Below are 14,350 nucleotides of genomic sequence, written 5' to 3' on the forward strand. Positions count from 1 at the left end.
TCTACCATGGTCCTTTTTATTCTGTCTGGATTCTTCTTGGATGAACAAGAAAACGAAAAATCAGGAATAAATTTATTGACAGGAGAAACTGATGCAAATACCGTTCTTAACCTTAGAGTTACAGAGATGAAAGACACACTCATTGTTCTCAAGGACGTGAAAGTCTTCCGATGCGGAGAAAGAGAAGTAAAGAGGCAATTCGAGGGTCATGATAGAGGTAAATCTGGGTGCCACTGGGACAGAGACCAAGGGCTCCTGCACATTCTACTGCAGACATGACAGGGAAGCTGCTTAGAGAAGGTGCCAGAGTTGAGTGTGTACGAAAAAATAGCCGGGAAGAGAAGCTGGGGACTGATATTATCATGCCAGGGAGCTGTGTGTGCCAAAGCCAGAGCTGGAGCGGAGTCATACGTGGTGAGAAATAAGATGGGAGATAAAGATGGGAAATGAATTTCAAAAGGTCTGAGTTTATGATGAAGGTAATGGGGAGCCACGGAGGGGATTTTATCTGGGGAAGGACATGACCATCAGATTTGATTTTAAAAAGGTTTTTCCCCTGTTAGCTATATAGAAAATGGTTTGGAGGGAGGAGGGGGCTGAGCACACTTTCATATGTGAAGAATAATACTCCTTCCCTCCTTCTCTCTCTGCTTGTTTCATAAGGGGCTTAAGGTGGCAAGAGCTAAGGTAATAGCTGTGTAAGCGGAGAAATGATGGCGTCATCAGGAGAGATAGTCTTCAAAAAGAAAAGTAGTCATTTTAAGGCACCAAATGCAGAGGGCTGCATTTCGTCCACAAACCACACTAAGGATGTGTGAAACTCAGCTTGATGGAAGGTCACATAAATAAGTCCCGGAGTATTTAGCTGAATATCAGCTCAGTGTAAGACCATAGAGCAATGTGGGTATAAAAGAGGAGAAAAGTGATCTTAAATTCTTTTAATAGAAACTTAGAGCCTGGGTCACAGGGACCAATAATATCACCACACTCTGTGTTGATCGCACTACTGCTCTAGCCTAGAAATGAATTCTAAATAAACTTTCCAGCTTCAAGAATATTATGAGGGAAGGTAAGGAAGTGGAAAATATAACAAGAGGTAGGAAGCACAAAAATCTGATTGCAGAGCAGGGTAGAAAAACAGGAGAAAATAATATAGGAAAAGCAGATCGCAACGAGACTGTAGAGGCTTTGCATGTCCATTTTATGAGATTGGATTTTATTTAATGGGAAAAGGGGAGCCATGAAGATTTCTGAGCAGAGTAATGATATAGGCAGAGGTCTGCATTAGTAATATTGATCTGGAAACAGGTACTCTGTGTACATAGGAGGGAAGAGATGGTGACCAGGAGACCACTTAGAAGAATATTACGGTAGCTTTGTCATGTGTGATAAGGGCTTGGATGTCTCTCTGAGTAAGAGCCTAGTTTAGCACCGTGCCTTTCCTGTCTAGTGTTTAACAAAGCAGTCAGGTATCTATGTTTTTTATCAGCATACCTCCCAAGATACCACTGTGCTCAAAAGAATGAAGCTCAGGGCGCCTGGGTGGCTCAGTTGGTTAAGCGACTGCCTTCGGCTCAGGTCATGATCCTGGAGTCCCGGGATCGAGTCCCGCATCGGGCTCCCTGCTCAGCGAGGAGCCTGCTTCTCCCTCTGACCCTCCCCCTCTCATGTACTCTCATTCTCGCTCTCTCAAATAAATAAATAAAATCTTTAAAAAAATAAAAAATAAAAAAAAGAATGAAGCTCATTAGTGAATTTGCATTGAGGTAACTTATCACTTTAGGAAAAGCTCCCAATTATCTCGCTAATTAAGAATATGTGTCGATTTGTATAGGAGCCAAGATAAAATGTGTACTTTGCAAATTATATAAAAACTCTTTTTGAGACAGTTCACAGTATAAGCAAGATCGGTGTTTAATACATTTAAGATATATTTTAGAAGCCACATTTGCACACAAAACTTGACATGCTAATTAAAGGATTTCCTTATTCATTAAAACAAATGAACAAAGATGTTAAAAAAACAACACGTCATCCATTCAATCATTGATTCATTCAACAGTACTGTGTGCCAGGCACTGTGCTAGGGGCTAGGGGCTATAGTAATGAACAAAACAGACACAAATCTATGCAGCTTATATTCAACTGAAGGAGACAGAATAAATGTCATAAATAGGTACTATGTATGGGATATTAGAGCTGCTAAGTGCAAAGGAGGAAAAATAAAGCAGAGTAAGGAGATAAGATGTGTCTGGGTTGGCAACAGTGGGGTGAAATTTTAAACTAGAGAGGCCAGCAAAGAAGGAGGTATTTTCGTAAAGAGCAGAAGAAAGGGAAGGAGCTAACCAGAAGGAGGAGATCTAGATAGAACATTCCCTATAGAGGGAGCACCGAGTCTGGCTTTCTTAAAGTGGGGTCGTGTCTATTGCTTGAGGAACACCTATAGGAGTGAGGGGCATAAGAGTTTAAGACAAAGTCAGAGACAATGTATAGGTAGTGGGAGTTGGGGAAATATCATGTTGTGGGTCATTGTAAGGACTTTGTTTCTTCTCTGCATGAGGTGGAAAGCCATCGGTGGATTTTGAGAGGAGAAGCAATATGACATGACTTACATTTTAACAGGATCACCACAGTGCTGTGTTGAGAATGAACTGAAGAAAAGAACAGCAGCAGAAAGACCAGTTAGGGGACTGTTTCCAACACCCAGACAAAAGGTGATGATGGTTTAGCCTGAGATGGTAGCGTGAAGGTCGGATCTTGATATACTTTGGAGCTGGGAATAATAGGATTTGCTGATGGCTCAGATATGGTTGCTAGGAAAAGGAGACACAAGGATGACACCAAAGTTTTTGCCCCGAGCAAGCGGAGGCATGGAATTGCCACCGAGGTAAAGAAAACTGTAGGAGAATCAGATTTGATGTGGGTGAGAACTACCAGTTCAGTTTGCTCAGCTTAAGTTAGAGGTAACTTCTAGAAATCCAACGGCAGATGTCAAGTAGGTAGTTGGAGATCACGTGGAGCTCAGGAATGAGGTGTGAACAGGAGCTACGAAACTGGAAGCCATCCCTCTAGACACAGTATTTAAGGAGACCAAATGAGATCACAAGATGAGTTAACTGTAGATGAGAAAACCCAGGAGTAAATCTGGGGCACTCGAACACTCGAAGGTAGTGCTGCTGAGGAAGAACTAGCAAAGGGACCTGAGAAGTTAACCAGAAGCTAAGAGAAGAGAAGACTGCGTTGGGTTCTAGAAGCCAAGTAAAAGAGATGTTTCAAGGAGGGGCAGTGATCAACTGTGTCAAATATTTCTATATTCCTTAATAAGAGAATGTTAACTGCAGTGTTTATCTTAATTTACCTAATTACATTATTCATGTACTATTTTTACTTTGTAAAAACTTGGTCTAAAATTTACTAAAGTTAAATAAAAATCTCCCACTACAAATAATGTTGCCATGCTCTAAACAGATTTTAAGATCTGTTGCCCCCTGATTTTTCTTCTTATTCAGCGTATAGTTTTGCTAGTATTATGTTTTTTATATTTTTTATAAATCTGTACCTTTTCTTGCTTATGAACTAATTCTGTAATAATCCCATTGTTTCCAAGTTTTTGGTTTTGGTAGAAACCAAATCATTCCTTAAATACATCATCAACCTCCCGTGTCTTCTTCGGTGCCCAGGTGTTTATAGGTCAGATATTTATTTCTACTTTGATCTTTTTTCACTCAACTTACCTTTGTATATCTATTTCTCTCATTTGCTTTTTATTTCTTTTTAAATTGCCCTCTTATCTTTGTTTTGTTTTGTTTTGCTTTTCCCCTACCGTTGCCTTCCATTAATCTTATTTGTATACGGGCATATCTATTTTACTCTGTAAAGCCATAAAATGTATTCTCCCCTTTGGGAACTTTCTTTTGTATCATTAAAAGAATCCGTATCCTCATTCTCTTATATCTTGAAAAATGAGCTGAATTTCTTTTCCCATGATCATCTCATCGTATTTAATGTTCCCCCACCCCCCTGAGGAATGAGAGTTTTTTCATCCTCCATAAAGCTCTATAAAATTTTTTAGACTGTGAGAACTTAATTTTGAATTTTTGCCTTTGCTTCTATTATTGTTAGTGACATTCTCTTCAACTTCCCTCCCAGCAGCAGCACCACCTAATTCTGTCAGGTTGACTTGTTCCTATACAGTGAATCTAAGTATTTATTTCTTGGTCCCTTTTAATTTAGCTCTAGAGCTACTGACTATAGCAGAAGCTCAATGAAGCCCTTTTAGTATGAGACAAAGGAATATCCTTAAAGTTTCCCATTCTCCTTTCCCTGGGGCGGGGGGTAAGGGGGAGGGGAGGAAAGTTGGGAAGAGATCTACTAATGTTCAGAAATCCCATCTTCTCTTCACATGATTCATTATCTACAATCATGTAACGAATCTGCCAGTCAAAAGTCACATCCTCCAAAGTTCTACACTTTTACATCTGTGACAAGCTCATACTCACCCAGTTTTTTTCCTGCTCTTTTTCATTGAAGAGCCCCAAACTATTCTGTCTTTGGATAGTCTTAACGTCTTTTAGAGAACTCACACACAGTTCTGATCTCTTACAATCAGTATAGACATCCAGGTGTCTGAATTATTAGCTATTTATATTTTATGTTTGCACTTTAATCCATGAGTGTGGTTTTCCTTCATTCTCCAAGACTTTTCCCTCGTGCCCCTGGTTCTCTAAATTACCCTCATTTTGTGTCTCTTCCCAGGGCTCTAGATTACTTCCCCTTCCTCCAGGTTCCTCACAGTTTCTGACATGTGGGTTAATCCATGGTTATCTCATTATTTCTTTACGCTCTTTCTCTTATTTTATTTTTCTGAATTTTCTCTTCTTCCTCTCTTTCCCTCTTTTCCTGTCAGTGGACTTTGGAGAACAGAATCACCCATACTCTGTCCTGTTAAAAGGAGGTGTTGTCTTGAATCAGCTCTTGATCATCCCTAGTTAATTTTTACGATTTTTGTTGTTGTTGCCACACTCTAGGCCCTCTCTCACTCTTTCTGAAATCCATCTATTTACCTCCCTTTATTCTTTTCACGTCTTTTATACCATCTCCCTTTTCTTTTTTAAATGGCCCCGGGGACCCTTTGCCTATCTGTATGGCCAGCTGTTACTAGTTCAGCTTTGACTTTGCAGCCTCTTTCATTGCAGCAGACCCCTGCCTGAGGACATGAATTTGCCACCTCAGCCACAGAGCTTACCCATGGTCCAGTTCTGCTGGAGGACATTGCTCTCTTCCATTTTGTTCTCTGTGATTGGGACAGCTCTCCAAATTAAATATTAAACATAGATGATTTCTTGAGCTCCATGTGAAATGATGCCTTCACTGTCCTCTCTAATCCTTCGTAGTGATCCTAAAGTGCAAGCATTTGGCAGATGATCACCTCCATCTTTGACTCTGTGGCCCATAAATCTGTGAGGGTGTGGATTTTGACACTCTCCACATTCCGAGAGCAGTCTCTTCCACAGAGTGGCTGGCAGGAATAAACAAACCCTCCCTTTCCACTGCTCTGCTGTAACACTGCAGGCTGTCAAGCTGAAAGAGACTTCAGCGTGCATCTAAGCACCTAGAGAGTACCGAGCCATCTTTGTATCTTAGGCACAGCACAGTGCCTGGCCAGGGTCACTGCTCAGTGATGTCTGTGGGATTAATGAAATTAAATGAAATTAATGAATGAAATGAAATGAAATTAAACACATGTCTTTTGCTCAGATCAGACATGTATCTCTTAAAGAGCTCTACATCACTTTGCCAGAAGAATAGGGCTAAAACAGCCAGCCAGGAAGTATCTGCATCTGCACTTTACAAATTGTTCACCCTGAATAATGCACAGTATCAAAAATAGAAATTAGTTCAACGGGAAACCTCTCCGATGGTAAGGAACTTAATAGGAATTAGAAATTGCTAAATTTCAACCCTTAGAGCAGAGGGCCCCCCCACATATTTTAATCACTGATCACATCAACTTACAAAGCTCATCTCTTAAAATAAATTTCTATCAGTTAAGGGATAAGAGCAATTTAGTAACATGTTAAATATACATATGTACAAACATATGAATCCTTTGAGTCTATGCTTTGCCATCATCAGCAAAACTCAGTTACTTACAAGTGAACTGTACAGCAGAAGGACAGCTCCTGTCCTTCTTGTTTTTTTCCCCAAGAGGAGAAAAATAGTAGCCTATGCGATTGTGTTAATATACCTTCTGGTGTGAATACATACACATCAAAAACACAGACACATGGATAGAACCCTCCTCCTCCTCCTGCTTTCGTGTGCCACAAGTGACAATTTGGCACTTTTTTCCTTCTGTGTTTTTCTCTCACATCGTGGTTAGGTCTGTTCCATAACCTTAAGTTGTTTTCCTTTCCCTTTGCTTTTTGGTATGGACCTGACTCTTCTCCACACCTGTGGTCTGTGCCCAAGCCTCGGACTACTCCCGGTTGCTTTGCGGAATACCCCAACTTGCTTCATTCTTGCTCTCTGGATCTGGCTCCAGCGCTAACCCAGGTGCTCGTACCCCCTCCAGCAGCAGAGCCCTGGCACTGGCACATCATGCAGTATTTACCAGTCCCTCGTCCATTTAAAGGGTTATAGGGTCTGGAGATGGAAGTGGCCTGAGAGATAGATCTGGAATTCAGAGTAGAGCTGCAGTATTACCCTCTGTACTTTCATACCTCTTTCTGACATATTTCCAAATTTTGTAGTAGATGCATACAAAGTAAAAAAGTCAACAAAGAGCACAATTTCCTCTCCGGCAAATAAAAGCTTGGAAGCTCTCCTAATTTGGAAAAATTCCACAGTTTAAAACCTGCTGGATGCTGGACTAAGCAAATTTGAGCTGTTTTCATCAAAACAGAGTCCTGAGGGAATACCTAGTTTCCAATGTTCCTTACTTGAGGCTTCCATGACTTAGTGAAAATTTCAGACTCAGCTCTTGGCATGACTTAAGTGAGAGAGCGAGGCAAATCCAAAGGATTTCAGTCAAGTTAGTCCAGTGATAGGGGTTCCTACTGGAAACATCTGGAAACAGACCTTAAGTGTTGGTCCCTGAGATTCATGACACCAAGGCATGTGCTTTCTAGAGCAGAGAGTGTTAACTTAGGAGTAACAGCTGGACACACCATTGCTTGGGGATACAAGGAACCGGTGTTACCAGCCTCCACCCCCTGGCTCCCATGTTCAATGCAACTGTATCTCTTCTAAGTACCTGATGAAACCTATAGGCTAACTAGTTTGACTCAGTAGGGTCCTCAGGACAAGAACGCTTATACATGGGTCATCATGCCTGCTGATTTTATATAGTTTTGACTGAAAGAATATGAATTGCAAAGTAATGGGATCCCAATTAAGGAAGGTTTATATTAATTCTGAATTGGGAATTTGGATTTAGATGAACCGGTTTAAAATCTTCCCCTATAAAGTACTAGCTGTATGACCCTAGGCATACACCACTTAGAGTTTTCAAGGTGGGACTACTTATAGTTAAGGAAATTAAAGTTTCCAAAGGTTAAATAACTTTGCTATGGTCACAGTGCCAGCAAATTATTGTAAAGGTGGGCAAGAACATCCAAAATTAGAATTATATCATGCAGCCTCAAGTTCTTCTGGAACTCTTTTAATGTCCAGGAATAAAATGGGGCCCATCAATTTATATCTTGGGATTTTTGAATGGATATTTGTTTTGGTCTTCTTTTCTGAAGTTTCCTAGTGCCTCACAATACCTGGCACATAGTAGGGTGTAAAGAATATGTGCAGAATCAATAAATAAAGCAACATTTACTATGAATGAAAGGGCAGTGAATCTTGGTATTGCTTGACCATGCAAGCATGAAGACGAACAGCGCTTGGGGGAGAAAGGGTCTCTAGCATGCTGGACCATTCTTCAAGGACAAATGAGGAGGGAGCCTAACAATGCTAGCTAATGCCAGACAATAATGATAGAATGGGTGCTGTCCCAATGAAGAATGATAGATAGCTAGGCCAAAGAAAGTGGATAAAAAGATGCCGATAATTAGAGGAGCATATCTTCTCTTAGTGAGAGAAGAAGGGGATTGTAAGCTTCCTGAGAGCAGGGCCCCTATTTTCTACTCTTTGTGTCTCCAGCATTAGCCAAAGGCTTCACCTAGTATTAGTAAGCTTTAACAAATGGTTTTGAATGAATAAATGAACTAATCACTGCCTACTTGATACAGAACTCACCTGCAGAAGCTGTTCAAAGAATAAAGGCAAGATTCTATGGCCTGTTGAGAAGCTAGAATAACTATCAGGACCATAATTAGTAAGCTAAAGGGTCAGGGACTTCTTAGGCCAAGAGAACGAGGGTCTGTGTTTAGACTCTTGGAATCCTTAAAGAAAGGATAACAGTCTTCAACCATGCTATGACTAACCCTAGGGAGCTCTTTCTCTAGGAACAACAGGTTCATCAGCATCCAGGGCCTAAAGTAAGCATGGGCAAATCTTAAACCTAGAAACAGTAGGTCAAACTCCTACTTACTTTCGCCAGAATCTGGCGTTTATAATGCAATAAGGGAGAAAATGCAGGTAGGCTAAAACTAATTTTGAGAAGTAAAAACAATTTTTCTATCATAATGGTTGAAAAAATTACTTTCAAGGTTTTTATGCTGCATTACTTTATCTGGTTAATTCGTTACAGGATTATAACTTTATAAATATGTCATGGCTAATGTTCCGCCATTCAAGTGACATCCCGTATGCATATAAAATGCACACTTCTTAGCTTGGCATAAAAACCCTGTGTGGCATGCTATCAAATTAACTACTTTTCCAGAATCATGTCAAATCCTCTTCATATGCAATGTATGCTCCAACTGTACCAAATTTCTCTTTAGGGTCTTGCCATTTCCTATGACTGTGAATTTGCTCCAAACCAGAAAATGACTCATTTAGCAAGATTCAATTCCAGTCTTTCTTCCTCAGTCTCTGAGAAGAGTTAATTATTTTCTCCTCTGTCTATATGAACATATCTCTATTTTTAAGAATCACGTGTCTTTTTGTTTTATCATTTCCTTATTTTTCAACCTCAGGCACTAGGCTGTCAGCTTGAAAATGGCAGGATGCACGTCTTCATTCTGTCTACCTCACCCTAGTTCAACAAATAGTCATCGGCTGCACAAAAACACTCATGTTACTGAATAACATACCAGACATCATCGCTTCAAATAATTAACATTTAATAAAAAAACTTGCAAATAAATTGTTAAAGATCACACTATGAACTTAGCCTCCAAGTGGTTTTGTCTTCATGTACTTATGATGGACATTAGCTTTGGCGAGTGGGGAGCCTGGAAGAATAAAATCCCTTATACCGGGCGCCTGGGTGGCTCAGTTGGTTAAGCGACTGCCTTCAGCTCAGGTCATGATCCTGGAGTCCCGGGATCGAGTCCTGCATCAGGCTCCCTCCTCGGCAGGGAGTCTGCTTCTCCCTCTGACCCTCCTCCCTCTCATGCTCTCTGTCTCTCATTCTCTCTCTCTCAAATAAATAAATAAAATCTTAAAAAAAAAAAAAATCCCTTATACCTATAATTGCACCTATGTAGTCTGTCATGAGAAATCATTTTTCAAGTCTAAAGCCTATGCTGAAAAATCCATGTTTTTGGTGATTTCATTAACATTTTAAAATGTTAACAATTCTGTCAGGCCAAACTGAAAATGACTGTGTGAGAAATGAAAGCTTGCATAACTGACGCCGGCTATTCATGGCTCATTATCCTCACGGCTTTCATTACACAGTGAAGGAGTGGGGTCAGCCTCACAAAATTTAGGGACAATTAAGAGAATTACTGTATGCAGATGTGACTTATGGACTGAGAATAACGAACTTCCTAAAAGACTGTGTTCAACAAAAATAAATAAGACTGATGGAAATTCCACAGATGTTTTATGGCTTAAGGAGGCTTTTCAGTTATTCATTATAAAGACTCCTTCCAGGGTTTAGCCCACTTCCCTTGAACCTTTCCTGAACACTTTGAAACTTTCTCTTTGACCATATTCCTCAGGGAGCCTAAGAAGTCCTAGGCATATTTCCTGAAGTTCTTGAGAGTTCACTCTCAAACACATCTATAGCGATGAAAACATTGTCACTGACCCTTATACGTTGCGAATCGCTGCTGGGCTCCAAACCTTACACTCTTCTTTTAAACTTTAAACTTTGTGAAATAAACATTTGGAAACAGCCACAGGGGCAAAGGTTATCCACAGACCTAACAATCCATAAAAAAAAAAAAAAAAAAAAAGGAAAAGAAGAAAGACACTAAGTACCTAAGTAAAAAAAGACTATGTTTTTAATTTAGACCAAATTGTATTTATCTACCAACCACCTAATTTTCTTCTACAGCCACAGATAATATAGGATGTAAATATAATATAAAATTTCCTTTCCTTCCTTCTATTTCAATAAATGTCTATTAAGTGGCTGCTATGTGCTAGGCATTAAACTAGGCTGAATAATAGTGTCTCTACTTAATAATATTTATACTTTAGCTCAGAGTATAAATTTATAAACTTTAGCTCACATAGACAAATAATGATGATGGAATGGGCTAAGTACCATCATATAATTTCATGTACAAAGTACCATGGGATCCTTGTGAGAGGAGGCACATAACTTTAATATAAATTAAACCGTGAGGAGCAGAAAGATCAGTTTGATCTTGATAAAATGAACCCCTAGGGTATATACAACCCCAGTCACAAATATTTCTCCCTGTAGTTTCTAAACATTTTTAGGATCCAAACAGAATCATTTTTCTTGTGTCCTCCATTTTATATGAGGCAGAAAGATGCTAAATAACTTAATGTAGCTTTCATAAGGGGTTTTTCCAGTCTGCTGTTTATGATTGTCCTTCCAAAATAATGACTATTCAAAACTACACATCAAAGTTTTGCTTATATTTTTGTTATGAAGAATTTTCTTATCCCAGATAAAATCCTGAGCCTCAATTATGTGCTAGTTCAAAAACAGTAGATTAAATCTTGATAGCAACTGTAAAATAAAATGTGCATAGACTTTAATCTTGTGGAAATTCAAATACAGTATGTGGAAAATGGAAAGTTCAGATGATGACAGAATACCTAATTTTATCATCAGTAGTTTCCTAATAAATGAATTTTGAATTATTTTATTGTGTTAACAACACTCTTTAGGGACTGTATAGGCTGTGATTAAACTGCCAATATAGGGCATTTAGCATGTTGCCTTCCACATAGTAGGTGCTCAATCCATATATGTAAGATTAAATGTAAAATGCTTATGACCACCTGACATTTCATCAAATAGTCATGTCTTTCTAAAAGGCAAGACACTGTGAGGTTGTCTTTTGTTTCTCAGTATAGTAAGATGTCCTTGCTTCAAGAGAGCTGCCTGCTCAATTAGAAGAGCATGTGACTCTTGACCTCAGGGTTGTGAGTTTGAGCCCCAGTTGGGTTTAGAGATTACTAAAAATAAGTAAATAAACTTTAAAAATGGGACCAGTCTGGAGCTAAGCCTTCACCTCTAAAAGAGCAAAAATTTCTCTGATTTGGTCTGATCACAGGTGGTCCTTTTCATGAAAAAAACTAGGCCCCTACAAAATATCTTTTAAGGATAGTCTCCTTTTCCCAGGGATCATGAAAACTACTTCCATATTATGGGTTATTCTTTAAATTAAATGGGCTTTTTCATTCTAGCTTCTGAACCAGACTGAGAAACTGGAGAAGAAAGGTACCTAAATAAAAAGGTACCTAATTAGAGGTACCTAATTACGTGTATATATATACACACACATATAACTCCATGTTTTGGCAATAAAACTCTTGTAGAACTCTTAGTTCTGTCCAGCTATCTATTACCTATCGATCATCTAGCCAGCTAGCTAGCTAACTAGCTATCTATCACCTATCTATTACAAGGACCCCATTGATAGTAGGATCTATTGTTATGTCGATTTTACAAAAATGGATATAGGATACAGGAAACTAAGGCTCAGAGACGTTAAGTAACTTGACCAAGTCACACAAGCAGTAAGTGGCAGAGCTAAAATTCAAGCTCAGAGAGTCTGGCTCCAGGGTCTGTGTCTTTAACTATAACTCTACACTGCTTTAAGCATCACAGACTGGGAGGAGAGAGAAAAATCCACTTCCTGCTCGACTATTTTTTTCTCTGTATAGATTTCAAGAGATTTGTCTAAGTCCGTTGATATAAGAGTGGGCAGGGACAGAAACATTTGTTGTGTATCTACTATGAGCTGAGCACGGCGTTAGGTACTTTTCATATATAATTTCATGGTATCTTAAATATCATCTATCAAACTATTCAATGTAATCCTACTTTATTAATTAGAACTGAGGGTCAGAGTTTTTAAACAATTTGTCAAGAACAAATAGCTAGTAAGGGGCTAAGCCAGGGCTTAAAAGCAGGACTCTGTGTTCCCTATGATACACCATGCGCTTTCAAATCTGTAGATCCAATTCCAGATGACAGATCATGAAATACTCACCTGTGTAACCAGAAGCCTCTCAGAAATCTTATTAGAGTTACTCAAAGTCAAGATTTCTGCAAAGAGGAGAGAGACAGGGAAATTCTGCTTCCTGTCAAAACCCTAGGAGTGGGGATGTAAGACAGGCCTTGCGTCCTACCTTGATAAATATTGTCCTGAAGTGAGATTTGCGGCTTCTGCTTCCATGCAGTTCATCGTGCTGGGGATAAGCGCGAGTTCTGGCCGGATCATGGTGGCCGTGGCTACAGCTCTCGCAACCAGTTCCATGGCATCTTGTACATAGTACTCAAAGACGGACTGCGTTGTTTTTCCATGAGCAATGAGCCCGAGGGGCAAACCTTCTGTCCTTAGTTCCTCGACGTTCTGGGAATCCCCCAGCACCCAACGGAGCTCAGGGGGGGTTACTCCAAACTGGGTGGTAATTTCAAAAATCTGCCGGATACCTTCCATGTCACAGCCAAACATCACCATGGCAGGCGTACTGTTCCTAATACTCTCAAGCTGGACCTGCAGGAAGCTCAAGAGGTCCTCAGTGGAGGAGAGGTTGGTGGTGATGTTGATGATAGAGCCAAGGTGGAACTTGGAATTTTTCTGGGTAAGGAGGAGGAAGTCTGTGATGTTCCAGTCTTCTTGGCACAGCAACAAGCTAAAATTGTACCAGTTGTTCATGGTCAGGATTGAGACAGTGACATCAGCATCAGAACTTAATGAATTTTCTAAACTCAGTTGTAGGTGAAGGGGATTCTGTATTTAAAGATATGAAAAAGAAGAATTAGAAAGCATTGGCCAAAGATGGCAACAGAGGGTATGTTTGCTTTCTTATGAGGCTTACTTAGTCCTTTATTTTTCCCTGCGGTATTCAAATGCCTCTGGGATAAAATTCCCATCATCTGGAAAACTATGTTTCCTATCTAATGGAATCACTGAATCCTTACAACTGATTTTCCTTGCTAAGAGTACCAGAGGGCAAATGGTTTTTGGTGTAAATGTCAGGGCTGATACAAGTGGTCTTTTTATCAGGCTTTTCTACTTCCTTAAAGCTTGTCTCCTTCATGTATTCCGTTTCTAACTATGGCTCTTATTAACTCACTTGTTAAATTCTCCTCTCAGGTGAAATAATTAAAAGAAATTATGTTTGCTTTCCTTTAAAATGAATAGCAGAGGGCGCCTGGGTGGCTCAGTCATTAAGCATCTGCCTTCGGCTCAGCTCATGATCCCAGGGTCCTGGGATCGAGCCCCACATCGGGCTCCCTGCTCTGCGGGGAAGCCTGCTTCTCCCTCTTCCATTCCCCCTGCTTGTGTTCCCTCTCTCGCTGTGTCTCTCTCTGTCAAATAAATAAATAAAATCTTTAAAAATAAATAAATAAATAAATAAATAAATAAATAAATAAATAAAACGAATAGCAGAGAAGTCTAAAACAGTGCAGGCACTTATATAAGGATGGTGTGGAAAATGGATACACCAGTTTCCTAAACTTTTAGCCTCTGAGGAAGGCATTTTTAATATAATGGTGCTACAGTCTGAATGTTTGTGTTCCCCCCAAATTCATGTTGAAATCCTAATGCTCAATGTGATGGTAGGAGGAGGTGGGGCCTTTGGGAAGTGACAAAGCCATGAGGGCAGAATCCACATGAATAAGATTAATGCCCAAGAGGCTTGAGAGCTCCCTAGCCCCCACTACTGTATGAGTACATAGTGAGAAGTTGGCAGGCTGTGACCCAGTAGAGGGCCCTTACTTGATTATACTGGCACCCTGATCGCTGACTTCCAACCTCTAGAACTGTGAGAAATCAATTTCTGTTGTTTA

At 39.8% G+C, this 14,350-nt stretch overlaps 1 protein-coding gene across 4 annotated transcripts in view; it reads right to left on the reverse strand.

Moving 5' to 3' along the window:
• Positions 1–14,350, reverse strand: part of GRIN3A (glutamate ionotropic receptor NMDA type subunit 3A) — a 170,945-nt gene that overhangs the window by 114,531 nt on the left and 42,064 nt on the right. For all 4 annotated transcript variants that reach the window (XR_010407841.1, XM_064579873.1, XM_045882807.3 and 1 more), the window contains exon 2: positions 12,682–13,286. Coding sequence is in view for 3 of the 4 variants with exons in the window: in XM_064579873.1 (XP_064435943.1) it covers positions 12,682–13,286 (605 nt within the window). In the remaining variant the exon portion in view is untranslated. The remainder of the gene's footprint in view (positions 1–12,681; positions 13,287–14,350) is intronic.

Source organism: Mirounga angustirostris, unplaced genomic scaffold, assembly GCF_029215605.1.
Source record: "Mirounga angustirostris isolate CCGP_5_RB_7025 unplaced genomic scaffold, mMirAng1.0.hap1 SCAF_15, whole genome shotgun sequence".
In the NCBI taxonomy this organism is placed as follows: Eukaryota; Metazoa; Chordata; class Mammalia; order Carnivora; family Phocidae; genus Mirounga; species Mirounga angustirostris.